This window comes from Poromitra crassiceps (genome assembly GCF_964638095.1).
Source record: "Poromitra crassiceps genome assembly, chromosome: 20".
In the NCBI taxonomy this organism is placed as follows: Eukaryota; Metazoa; Chordata; class Actinopteri; order Beryciformes; family Melamphaidae; genus Poromitra; species Poromitra crassiceps.
The window spans coordinates 7,995,242-8,008,242 of record NC_139637.1 but is presented as its reverse complement, the minus strand read 5'-3'; the positions used below and the strand labels follow the sequence as shown (position 1 = coordinate 8,008,242).

Below are 13,001 nucleotides of genomic sequence, written 5' to 3'. Positions count from 1 at the left end.
TAATAAATCTCATCTGCTACAGCCATTGGATTTGTATCACTATTATATCCGGAGATTAACAAGAAATTACCAATCACAACGGGAGAGAGGGTTAAAAATAGGGAGACTGCTGTGAAAATCAGGAGTGTTGGCAGGTATGATCTTCAATATGTGGCCCTTCACTTACTTGATGTAAGTCAGTATGGCCCTCAGGAAAAACATGTTGCCCACACCTGCCCTAACCGCCTTCCCCAAGTTTGAAGTTGATCGGACTAACGGTTATCGAGATAAAGCGCTTTCTGTGTTTGCCAGTAGGTGGTGCTATGCCGAATAGCATGAAACTTGGCGTAAGGTGTGTGTGTGGGGGGGTGAGGTGTGTGCGTGGGGGGGGGTGAGCTGTGTGTGTGTGGGGGGTGAGGTGTGTGTGTGGGGGGGTGAGGTGTCTGTGTGTGTGTGGGGGGGTGAGGTGTCTGTGTGTGTGTGGGGGGGGTGAGGTGTGTGTGTTTGGGGGGTGAGGTGTGTGTGTGGGGGGGGGGTGAGGTGTCTGTGTGTGTGGGGGGGTGAGGTGTGTGTGGGGGGGTGAGGTGTCTGTGTGTCTGTGTGTGGGGGGGGTGAGCTGTCTGTGTGTGGGGGGTGAGGTGTGTGTGGGTGAGGTGAGGTGTCTGTGTGTGTGTGGGGGGGTGAGGTGTCTGTGTGTGTGTGGGGGGGGGGTGATGTGTGTGTGTGGGGTGAGGTGAGGTGTCTGTGTGTGGGGGTGGGGTGAGGTGTGTGTGTGTGTGTGTGTGTGGGGGGTGAGCTGTCTGTGTGTGTGTGTGTGGGGGGGGGGTGTCTGTGTGTGTGTGGGGGGGGTGAGGTGTGTGTGTGTGGGGGGGGGGGTGATGTGTGTGTCGGGGTAAGGTGTCTGTGTGTGGGGGGGGGGGGTGATGTGTGTGTGGGGTGAGGTGAGGTGTGTGTGTGTGGGGGGGGGTGAGGTGTGTGGGGGGGTGAGGTGTCTGTGTGTGGGGGGGGGGTGATGTGTGTGTGGGGTGAGGTGTCTGTGTGTGGGGGGGTGAGGTGTGTGTGTGTGGGGGGGGGTGATGTGTGTGTGGGGGGGTGAGGTGTCTGTGTGTGTGGGGGGGGGGTGATGTGTGTGTGTGTGGGGGGGTGAGGTGAGGTGTGTGTGTGTGTGTGTGTAGGGTGAGGTGTCTGTGTGTGTGTGTGGGGGGGGGTGAGGTGTGTGTGGGGGGGTGAGGTGTCTGTGTGTGTGGGGGGGGTGATGTGTGTGTGGGGTGAGGTGTCTGTGTGTGGGGGGGGTGAGGTGTGTGTGTGTGGGGGGGTGAGGTGTCTGTGTGTGTGGGGGGGTGAGCTGTCAGAGAGTGTGTGTGTGTGTGTGTGTGTGGGGTGAGGTGTCTGTGTGTGTGTGGGGGGGGGTGAGGTGTGTGTGTGTGGGGGGGTGAGCTGTCTATGTGTGTGTGTGTGGGGGGGGGTGATGTGTGTGTGGGGGGGGTGAGGTGAGGTGTGTGTGTGTGGGGGGGTGAGCTGTCTGTGTGTGTGTGGGGGGGGGGGTGATGTGTGTGTGTGGGGGGGGTGAGGTGTGTGTGTGTGGGGGGGTGAGCTGTCTGTGTGTGTGGGGGGGGGTGATGTGTGTGTGTGTGTGAGGTGAGGTGAGGTGTCTGTGTGTGTGGGGGGGGGGGGGTGAGGTGTGTGTGTGTGTGTGTGTGAGTGAGGGGGTGATGTGTGTGTGTGGGGTGAGGTGTCTGTGTGTGTGTGTGGGGGGGGGTGAGGTGTGTGTCGGGGTGAGGTGTGTGTGTGGGGGGGTGAGGTGTCTGTGTGTGTGGGGGGTGGTGTGTGTGTGGGGTGAGGTGTCTGTGTGTGTGTGTGTGTGTGTGGGGGGGGTGTGTGGGGGGGTGGTGATGTGTGTGTGTGGGGGGGGGGTGAGGTGTCTGTGTGTGGTGTGTGTGCGTGCGGTGTGTGTGTGTGTGTGTGTGTGTGTGGTGTGCGTGTGTGGTGTGTGTGTGTGTGTGTGTGTGTGTGTGTCTGTCCTACTCTGGTATGAACATGAGAAAAGGCAGATTGAAGTAGAGTTTGGACTTGAACATGTTTGACTATATAAATGATATCAATGGTGTTAAAAGCAGTGTTATGCTTTGACAGAGACATCAGAATAGCCTCCTTTGTTTCAGCTAAATAAAGTATTAAACAGTCAACTGCTGACATGGAAAGTCCCTCACAGCAGCTTGTGACATCTCTTCATTCAGTCCTGCTGTGAATGAAGATGATGGCTGATAGAATGTGTCACCATGAAAGTGTGATGAATTAAAGGTCAAAGTGTTCATAAATCAACAGATAATAAACAGCTCTATTAGAATCAAAAGAGTTTCTGTATTGAGTCTTGTTCTCTCATCAGATGCCTGTGAACTCACACTGGACCCAAACACAGCAGGCAGACACCTCCTCCTGTCTGAAGACAACAGAAAGGTGACGAGGGGGAGAGAGGAGCAGCCATATCCTGGTCACCCAGAGAGATTTGACAGCAGGGCTCAGCTGCTGTGTAGAGATGGTTTGACTGGTCGCTGTTACTGGGAGGTGAAGAGGAAAGGAACGGTTCTTATAGGAGTGACTTACAGAGGAATCAGCAGGAGAGGAGCGGGTGCTGACAGCAGGCTTGGAGGGAATGAAAAGTCCTGGAGTCTGTTCTGCTCTGATGCTGGTTACAGAGCCTGGCACAATAACAGAGACACAGTCATACCTCCCCCCTCCTCCTCTCGCTCTAACAGAGTCGCAGTGTATCTTGACTGGCCTGCTGGCTCTCTGTCCTTCTACAAAGTTTCCTCTGACAAACTGATTCACATCCACACGTTCAACTCCACCTTCACTGAACCTCTGTACCCTGGGTTTAGGTTAGACTGGTCTTATGGTGCCTCAGTGTCTCTGTAGCCCTTTTCCCACATGCGCTTTGTACCGCAAAATGACCGGAATGTGGTCTAATGCCTGCATGTGAGAAAGGCGCCATGCCGGTATAAGCGCGACCCCGTCGTCCCCGACATTTCACCACTTTCGACCTAGTCAGAAGACCGGTATGCTCTTAAGGGGACGCAAGTGGAAACGGTTCCAGTCATTTTCCGCGACAGCGGTCCTTCAATCATGGGCGAGAAGTAGCCTACACACGTTGCTTAATGTTCCAGCGGGCATAATCTAATCATTCGCGCACATTAAAGCAAACTGGCGAAATGATCTTGTGATAGCCTAATAAGAGCAGTAGCCTATGTCAGCTTGCTGATTTCCGAAGGCAACCCCGGACACATCAAACGAAGCCAGTCTGCTTTCTCTACATACATACAAGCGTTGAGCAGCTTGCAAGCCTTTCTCGCTGTGTCTGTCTGTGGCTGCTGCTCTCGAGCAGAGAGGGGAGGGGTAAATCGGCTGTGTTGATTATGCTGGCGGCTTGACGCTGCTCTTAAGTCAAACGAGTGTGATTTATTGTGTGACAACTGACAAGCGAACTTATTTCGAGTTTTGCCGACCCCCCAAATAAGCTCCCCCCTCCCCCCGCCCCCACAACATACAGGCAAATTCGCTGATAGATTCCCACATGCGCGAGCCGAAGTGTGAAGGGAAATGTCCGATATTGACTTACAGGTAATTTTCCGGTACGCATGTGGGAAAACGGCTTGTGTTAGATAGAGGAGTGAGAGAGAAACACACTGTGAGCAAACACAGCTGCTGACATGATGCTTCACTCTGTACAGGATCACACACACAAACACACACACACACACACACACACACACACACACACACAGTCGTTGATGATTGACAGGTTAAAATCTCTTTCTTTTGGACCTTTGTTATGTTTGTATTTTATTCATGTCACCAAACTAAACATCTCTCATGTTTCCAACAATTTAAGGTTAAATTCACATTGTTTGATCGTGTTGGTTTCAAACATTTGATTCTATACTTTTTATATAACTTTGACTTAACATGTGATTACAATGTTCCTCAAATCAAATCATATCTTGTTGATATGAGGTCATGAAGAGATGAGTGTGTAGTGTGCATATAAGTATCAACATCTGCCATTAAACAAATCTGACCCATTCTGCTTTATTTCACTATTATTTAATAAAAAACGTGTGTGTGTGTGTGTGTGTGTGCGTCTGCGCGCGCTCGTCTGTGTGTGCGCAGCTGTGGCTGAAATCCTGATTCATTTGCTGATTGTTGTGGTAAAAACTGTGAGTTTGATGATTTAAGAATAAGGAGTCAAATGATTTCAGTTGACTTCCAACATGTTGCCACAGCACAGCAGAGCCTCTACACCTCATCTCTAACTGTTTCATCAAGATTAGAGACACATTTACAACGTTTTGCAATGCTCCTTTCTTCTGTCTAGCGCTTGATATTCACGTGTGTGGTTGTTGATTGGTCAGATTTACAAGTGACCCACGTGGCCACCACACAAACCGCATTCTGATAGGCTGTTGACACCCCCCACCCCCGCAATGTGCGCCAAAGTGGTTTGGTCCATCCACTCTGTTTTTTTCCCACACTCGGCAGATAAACTGCAGCGCGCGACTCGTGTGTGTGTGTGTGTGTGTGTGTGTGTGTGTGTGTGTGTGTGTGTGTGTGTGTGTGTGTGAGAGAGCTCTCTAGGGAGGGAGAAGACGTGAAGCTGTGGGGTCATGTGACAATAACAATGGGCGTGGTAAACTATACACAGTTGGAATCATAGTTTCCTGCATGTTGGTTTTGTATAATGATCTAGTCAGTTGTTTCTCTGGACACATTGATGTACGTGTGTCTGTATTGTAGAGATAACAGAGAAACTGAGATCAAAACAGTCATTCTTCTAGGCCTACATCTATTTGTTTTCACTTCTTGGAAATGTAATTCATCAGTTTGCTTGGGACCACCTGGAACCTCCTCAAAGACCCCTGGTGGTCCCCCCGGACCTCACATTGAGAACCACTGATCTGGATTAAATTAAATTAAAAGACAAACCTTAATTATGGAAACTAAAATAACAACACATGACTACACAGTAAATGAGTAAATGTGTAGTTATGTGATGTCTGTCTGTCAGCATCACAGTCTCTCATCTTCTTCAACAGCTCTCTGGCTCCCTCTGCTGCTGACAACTGAGGAAACTTTATTTTTATTTCATATTTTATGTGCTCATATTCTGTTTTATTTCCCTGCTGAGTCCGAGCTGCAAAGGTCTAATTTTAACCGATAAATCTATAATTGATTTAGTTTGAAGACTTCACACTCAACCCAAAGCAAGTCAGCAGACGAGGAATATGAAGAGTGTTGCTGTTAAAGAGCCACGATCAGCAAAACTTCCCTGCATGATTCAAAGTTATCAAAACAATACAAAGTGCTGAGTGTTCAGTTGATAAGTTAGTGCAAAAAGGCTGCACAGTAGCAATGAAGTGCTACAACTGCATCAACTAATCAAGCTGCTTTCTGCCTTCCCTCAGTCATATCATGTCATGTCAAATATATCATCTGAAGAAGTAACACATGGGCGTACACCGCATGCTTAGTGAGAAAGACAGTGGTGTTTGGCAATAATATGAATACATTAATAATTATGTTTTATTTCTTTAGCACTTTTGCAGGTAGAGTTATTAAGTGTTTGACAGGGAATAAAACAAGTAAAAGCTAACAGGAATTAATTGAAAACAGATTAAAGAAGGATCAAATTGCAAAATGCAAGAGAGCAACAGGTAGAAACAAATTGTTTATCAAATATCAAATGAGTTGTGTGCATGGTTTGGCTCAAATTCATTTCAACCAGTGAAGTCAAGCTTCTGTCCATTGCAGGCCCGGCGCCACGAGGGGGCCTCAGGGGGCTTAGCCCCCTCAGTTCAATTTTCGGCCCCCTCACTTGAAAAAAAAAAAAAAAATGTTTTTTTTGTTTTTTTTAAATAACAGTTAATCTATAAAGGCCAGTTAGGCAATGTTTGTACCTGACATGTTTAGGCTGCTGTTTCTGCAGTCTTCATCAAATTTGATCAGTTTAAGTTGATGTAGGCTACCCCCTGTAAACATAGCTCTGTTGTTTCAGAATTGGCAGGGAAGCGCTATTTGCTGTGCTTTGGTTGTCACAAGGTGTCAGAGATGTAGCTATTTATTAAATTTGAACCTATGAACCCTTGAACCTCTATTAATGCCTTAATCTGCTGCTGTGAAATAAATGTTTTATTTGATTTTAAATAGTAGTCTTTCTTGTGTTATTGCGCTTTTCAGAGGTTATTATGGTTAAAAAGTCCAGAAATAGGCATAGCGGGTATATAACCTATGTTTTACGATATAAAAATATCATATAAAAAAAAAAAAAAAAAAAAAAAAAAAAAAAAAGTCAGCCCCCTCGCCAGTTATAACAGCCCCCTCAGTCATTTCATCCTGGCGCCGGCCCTGGTCCATTGGTCAGTCATAGAGTCTTGATTCTCATTGATTTCTTTCAACACAGCATGTATGAACCTTTTTCAAGATTTTGTTCTCAGTTTGTTGATTGAATCCAGCAGCTTAACTGGCTGAATAGAAAGTGAATTGACCCTTGACCCTGTGCCATGCTTCCAGGTTCAGCTCACCCTGACATCACTGTCTCCTGATTTCCCCCTAGATTAAGATGAAGCTCTGCCTCTTTTTTTAAACCAGGAGCTTTAGTGACTCAATAATAAGAGCTCTGTTTACACTCCTATGTTACAATGTGTGGGGGGGGGGGGGTGTAGACCTGAATGAGGGAGTTCAGGTAGGCAGGAGGGGGTGTAGACCTGAATGAGGGAGTTCAGGTAGGCAGGAGGGGGTGTAGACCTGAATGAGGGAGTTCAGGTAGGCAGGAGTGCGTGTAGACCTGAATGAGGGTGCAAAGCACACTGGATTAGCAGCACATGCATGTGATGTTCTCATGTTGTTCCACCAGACGGCGCTCTCGGTTTGTTGTTGGGATATTAGTGGCCTGTCTTCTTCGTGGGTAGAAGGAGACCGGAAGAATCAGAGAGCCGGTGGCGATAGAATAAGTGACATGTGCCTCTAGCAAACTACAAGTTAACTAAAAGATTTATAACGCTACTCCCTTTGTGCTGTGGTCTCATTTTGAAACTTTACAGAGTGTAGTCATCAATGGTCAAACGTCGCCAAGTCGCAGATGATCACCAGTGTGATGTAATGGGCTTTTGTACCTCATGAGTATCCGTAGTTGATGACACTGTACGTAACACGGAAGCAAACAGAACGTGATACTGAGCTGAACTGCATGAGCTGCGTGATTTCTAACCCCACATAGGATAAGCAATAACCACGCCCTGTGGCGCCGGGATTGGCCAGGAGCATTGAAGCTTGGGACTAAAGCACCTGGGGTTTTTCATCTTTTAAAATAAAGATGTTTAAAAAACTATTGCTTGTTACATTTTCAGTGCTGTACCTTTTCTCTGGGTAAGAATTGAGCTTGAAATTAACGATACATTATATTATATGAGCTATGAACGTGAACACAACACCGTTTATATTATTGCATGTTTTTGTAGATTGTGTACATTGTGTAGATTACAATTATTATGCTTATTATTATTATTATTACTATGCTAAGGAAGGTAGGTGACCATAATTCATTTCAATGTCCGCTCTCAATATCGCTGTCTTCTCAAGAGCTATTCAGTTGGTTCATGAAATCGCTGGGCTGCGTGCCCTCCAGTGTTGCTCCTGGCCAATCCCGGCGCCACAGGGCGTGGTTATTGCTTATCCTATGTGGGGTTAGAAATCACGCGCATGAGCTGTATACTGAACTGCACGAGTAGCTACTAAATTTATGCTGATATAAAGTCGTTGTCAAGCCTCATTAATATTACAACCAGTGTCTTTTGCTAACAGCGACCAGAACAGAGGTATGTTTACTATTTGTTTTACATTCAAATTATCAAACAGAGGATTTCATACCTGGAAAAGATTATTACATATTGAAAGCCTTTTGTCTACGACGTATAACAACACCATGCTCTATTTTTGGAGCATTTCATGTTGTCTCACACAAAAATATATGGTTTAGAGATCATTGACAGTATATTTTATTGTACTTACAAATGCTCTAACCTAGGTCAGGGGTTTTCAAAGTCTGAGACTGTGGGCCGCCCCCCAGACAAGGGTTGGGAAAAGGACCCCCCCCCCCCCCCTCGCTCAATTGCCTATGCCTATGGGATCATGATTATTTGAGTCCAGACACTCAACATTTGTGACAAGATAGCTTGATATTACTGTTTAACATACATCAGACGACACCAAATACATAGAAAGGCCTGTCTGATGGTATTTATTTGATCTGACTCTGGGAAAAACTCTCAAATTCCCCAAAACTACTGTATATCTGAACTACGGTATCTCTTTAACCAAATCACACTCATTCAGTCTATTCTATGTGACAACCTTTTAAAAACTAATGTACTATTTTTTCACTTCCATTCACAGAGTCTCGCCTGAAACTGCTTGGAGCCCTCCTGGGGAGGCCTGCCTCCCACTCACTTTAAAAACCTCTGATCTAGATCAAAAGCGACTGGGTTTAGACTGGTCCAACCTGGGCTGGAATTGTCAGTGAGCGCCTAAGATGGTTTTACACTCTTCTTTTCCAGAGGAGTTGTTTTCAGCCATGGCGCTGTACACGAGAGCTGCTGAGATCCTGGAGAAAGCTGAGCAGAAGCAGGGCGCTCTGAAGACTCTGGTGTACGACAGCGGCTTTGAGAACATCAAGCAGCTGTTCGCCCTGGTGTGCGAGACCCAGAAGTACTCGTCCATCCTGCAGGAAATCATCAGGTCCACCAAGCTGCTCAAACTGAGCCGGCTGAAGATGAGCCTGGCCAAAGTGCTGGTGTACGACCTGCTGCTGGGCCGGGGGCTGAAGTGCGGCGGTGCCTGGAAGGCCGTGATGATGAAGCACCGGTCCAGACTGCAGGCGGAGCTGGCCCGCATCAAGATCAAACACAAGGTCAGCAGGAACCAGGACCTGCTCCCTGCCACCAGCGTCCAGCCACCCGAGGCCGAGCAGCTGCCCAGGTATCAAGGGTATTAGAGTTAACTGAAGCTAAACGAACTGAAAATATATTGTGTTCTTACAAAACTAACTAAAATAAAAAATATACAGAACATTTCTTTAGTTTTAGTCTTTGACAAAATTTGGTCAAATTTGTCAACAGAAGCATGAGGAGGCATTGATGCATAATGTATGTATTGAGACTAAGATGTCTATATAACTCTGAGTGAATTGCCTTCACAGTGTTGTTGCCCTTGGCAAATACCCCCACCACCCCATTATATATATATATATATATTATATATATATATATATATATATATATATATATATATATAAAGAGCAAACCCACTCTGGAAACTAACTAACTAACTAAACTGAATTGAAAACAAAAATCAAAAACGAAATAAAAACTTGATGACGAATACTAAACTCTAAATATCTCTGCCAGGTATGTGCGCGTGAACACCCTGAAGACCACGGTGGACGATGCCGTCGACTACCTGAAGAGGGACGGGTTCTCCTACCTGGGACAGGCCTGGAGGCTGGAGGACCTGAGCCTGAAGAAGAAATCCTTTGTGAGGGATCTGCACCTCTCGGACCTGCTGGTCTTTGCTCCTAAGACGGACTTCCATGACCACTTCTTGTACAAGGCGGGTCACATCATCCTGCAGGACAAAGCCAGCTGCCTCCCTGCCCACCTCCTCGACCCGCCGCCCGGCAGCCACGTCCTCGACGCCTGCGCCGCCCCGGGCAACAAGACCAGCCACCTGGCGGCCATCTTGAAGAACAAGGGGAAGCTGTTTGCCTTTGATTTGGACGCCAAGCGTCTGTCCACCATGTCCACCCTCCTGCTGCGGGCGGGGGTCACGTGTCAGCAGCTGGCCAACCAGGACTTCCTGAAGGTGGATCCTGACAGCCCGCAGTATAAAGACGTGGAGTTTGTCCTGCTGGATCCCTCGTGCAGCGGATCAGGTAGGATTCAGTGTTTGATCTCATAGTTGGTGGTGCTGCTGCAGCGATGAAGCGCGAAGCAGGCGAGACCTCGAGCGCGTGTTTGCTCTCACACGCGAACCAAAGTACGAGGTACAGTAGAAATGAGCACGGTCAGCTGAGTGGGCGCTGGAAATACTGGAAGCGTGCTCTATTTCTAGTATGCTATAACACTAATAATAATAATAATAATAATCATCTAGTATGCTATAACACACGATCAGTAACACACGATCAGTAACCCCATGTTTAGTTTACAACAGTCCTGGATCAGATTTGTATTGCTTTCGGTCAGCCTGCACCTCATCAGTAACCTGACGCTGCCAGATGGTTTGTGTGTCGTGTGTTCGTGATCTCATGATCTCGCGTGAATCCAGCTGCCTCGCAAGGTTTCCTCATCAGTGATTGTGTGCATTTTCCCCTCTCATATCATTTGCTTATGACGTGTGTGTGTGTGTGTGTGTGTGTGTGTGTGTGTGTGTGTGTATTTTGCAGGTATGGTGTGTCTGCGTGACGACGCCTCCTCCACTGACAGGGAGAAGCAGCAAGCTCGTCTGGCCTCCCTGGCCTCCTTCCAGCTGCGCTGCCTGAACCACGGCCTGCGCTTCCCCCGCCTGCAGCGCCTGGTCTACTCCACCTGCTCCATCCACAGCCAGGAGAACGAGGAGGTCGTCACTGCCTGTCTGCAGCAAAACCCCGGCTTCAGGTAGGTCTACTCCACCTGCTGCGGGCTAAAGGTGTCCGGCTGCATTTTATATTGCAATTACAGCGTTTCCGTTTTTGCAAGTGGACAGTGTTTGGGACCGCACTAACGTGCAGTTTGAATATCTGGATTATGAACAGTAAATATTGAACCCTCCCCTGGACGTCTCTGTCTCCCCCTCAGGCTGGTTCCTCTGCTGGCCCAGTGGCCGGAGCGTGGGCTGCAGCCGCTCAGCCAGTGCCTGCGTGCCAGCACCAGCACCACCCTCACACACGGCTTCTTTGTGGCTCTGCTGGAGAAACACTGTGAAGACCAGGAGCAAGCGCTGCACATCATGTAAATATTGTCCAGTGATTTAAAATTTAAATCATTTAAATTTTAAATGATTGTGGAAATCATGATTTTTTTTTTTATCCTGTGCAATCTGTACTCTGTAATTTGTAAAGTAAAACCTTTAGGGGAAACTGTCTATTCTATTCGAGCCAATTCCACCTAAAAGTCTTACTTTACAAATGCAATAGACTTATGCATTTTGGACACTTCCCCTGATAATGCAAATTAATTAGAAGTACCGTAGTCATTTGTTTTTGATGTGTGATTTCCTCTTCCAGACACCTTTCTGTCATCAAAGAAATCTAGGCAGGAGTGTAATCTATAAAGGAATGTTTTGAATGTATTTTCGCTGATAGACTCCCAGGTTGAGGACCACAAGAACAGTCAAGTTAGTCCGAACCATCTAAAACACCTGAACTGAATTCACAAGGTTTCCACACAACAGCATCAACATGTTTGCTTCCCTCCCTCTGCTCTCTAACAGTGACTCCGGTCCAGAGGAGACACCCTGCCGCCCGTCTGTCTGTGAGGAGAAGCCTGCTGCCTCTCCAGGAGAGCCAGCAGCCAGCGAGGAGGAGGAGATGGAGGCGACGGAGGACAAACCTGAAGTGCACGCCGTCGGTATGCCAGCCAAGAAGAAGAGGAAGAGGAAGAAGAAAAAGAAGGCAGCCAAAGCAGAGTGAAACTGAACATTTAAAATGGAGAGACTGCCACCGTGTTGTCTGGAGGGGAATGTCATGCACAGGGCCTATACCTTTCCAATGAAACATCTGGGGAATGGAACTGAAAATAAAGATTTTTTTTTACTCTATAACATTGCCTCTGTCTGTGCCCAGGGTTCCTATGAAAATATGGAATTTGATTAGACTATTTTCCAGATCTGGAAAAAGGAAGAGTATGGGAAAATATTTGTTTCCAGACTATTGTCTTGACTATCTGACTATACATTTTTCTAAATATTAAAATAATGAATTTATTCAAATATTTGTTTTTATTTTTTCAAACAGACAAACTCACGAAACGTAAACCCCCCTTTCCCACATTGAGACACAAAAATAAAATAAAAGACAAAACAAAACAGCAACATACGTATAACTGATGACCACTACCTCACACAGTTCCCATCACCACCTTATTATAGAAACATAAAAAAGTAGACAGAATATCATTTTACTCTATTGTAGCATATTGAGACTCAAAATAATTTAAAAATGGTTGCCAGACTTTAAAAAACTTTTGCACAGACCCTCGAATTGAGTATTTCAACTTTTCAAGTTTTAGATGAGCCATCACTTCTCCAACCCATTGTTTATGTGTAGGAGGTATAACCTAAACCTGAATCCACCAGATGGGGGGGGCATTGTTCAACAATTCAAATGTGAACCAACCTACATCCATATGGCAGCTTCAGGTTAGGTATAACCAACTTCCGCTTGAAAATTCTGAATTTAGACAAAATAAATTGTTAAGTAATCAATTGTTAATTGTTAACAGTTAATGGCCACACTGGGTTAACCCATTGATACCTGATGCAGCATTTGCATGTATATCCCTCATTTGCGGTTCGCGGTCTTAAAGGGAATGCTGCATCAGGTATCAATGGGTTAATGCTGAACTTCAACACATGAAAACAAGGCACAGACAGAGTATTGTAGAGAAAAAAGGCTTTATTCCATAACATTAACATAACATTTATTCTGTAACATTCTCTGGATATTTCCATCAGTTAAATAAACAATGCGAGAAAAGAGGTCCGTCCACCAGAAGCAGCTTGATCAAGATGTTGACCAATACTTGACCCAATTGATGATTACAAGGATGGCTTCTGATTGGACGAAGGTGTTTACATTCATTAATTACGTTCAATTGTTGCTGTAACCGTATGTTGAAAAAATCTGCCCAACGCCTGACTCCTGTGACATAACATCGTATCGTGACATAACATCGTATCGTGACATACGTGTACATTGAATGTAGGTCAGCTGCTTA

General features: G+C 46.3%; 2 protein-coding genes across 2 annotated transcripts in view; both read left to right on the top strand.

Annotated features, from left to right (window-relative positions):
* The window catches only part of LOC310794549 (uncharacterized protein), a gene marked incomplete at its 5' end in the record, with an annotated part of 50,979 nt that extends 47,321 nt beyond the window's left edge, over positions 1-3,658 (top strand). Inside the window, one exon of the mRNA XM_083656519.1 lies at positions 2,366-3,658. Within this exon, the coding sequence (XP_083512645.1) occupies positions 2,366-2,895 (530 nt within the window). The 3' untranslated portion in view covers positions 2,896-3,658. The remainder of the gene's footprint in view (positions 1-2,365) is intronic.
* Positions 3,659-7,719: 4,061 nt separating this feature from the next.
* Positions 7,720-11,804, top strand: LOC310795170 (28S rRNA (cytosine-C(5))-methyltransferase-like). The gene is made up of 6 exons (XM_083657220.1): positions 7,720-7,847; positions 8,425-9,006; positions 9,435-9,958; positions 10,472-10,682; positions 10,863-11,015; positions 11,497-11,804. The coding sequence occupies exons 2-6, from the start codon at positions 8,561-8,563 to the stop codon at positions 11,693-11,695; spliced, it is 1,533 nt and encodes a 510-aa protein (XP_083513346.1). The 5' UTR covers positions 7,720-7,847; positions 8,425-8,560; the 3' UTR covers positions 11,696-11,804.
* Positions 11,805-13,001: the final 1,197 nt, after the last annotated feature.

Coding starts and splice junctions, on each gene's coding strand:
- LOC310795170 (XM_083657220.1), top strand. CDS start 8,561: ATGGTTTTACACTCTTCTTTTCCAGAGGAGTTGTTTTCAGCCATGGCG. Junction 9,007..9,434: donor GAGGCCGAGCAGCTGCCCAG/GTATCAAGGGTA, acceptor TATCTCTGCCAG/GTATGTGCGCGTGAACACCC. Junction 11,016..11,496: donor GAGCAAGCGCTGCACATCAT/GTAAATATTGTC, acceptor GCTCTCTAACAG/TGACTCCGGTCCAGAGGAGA.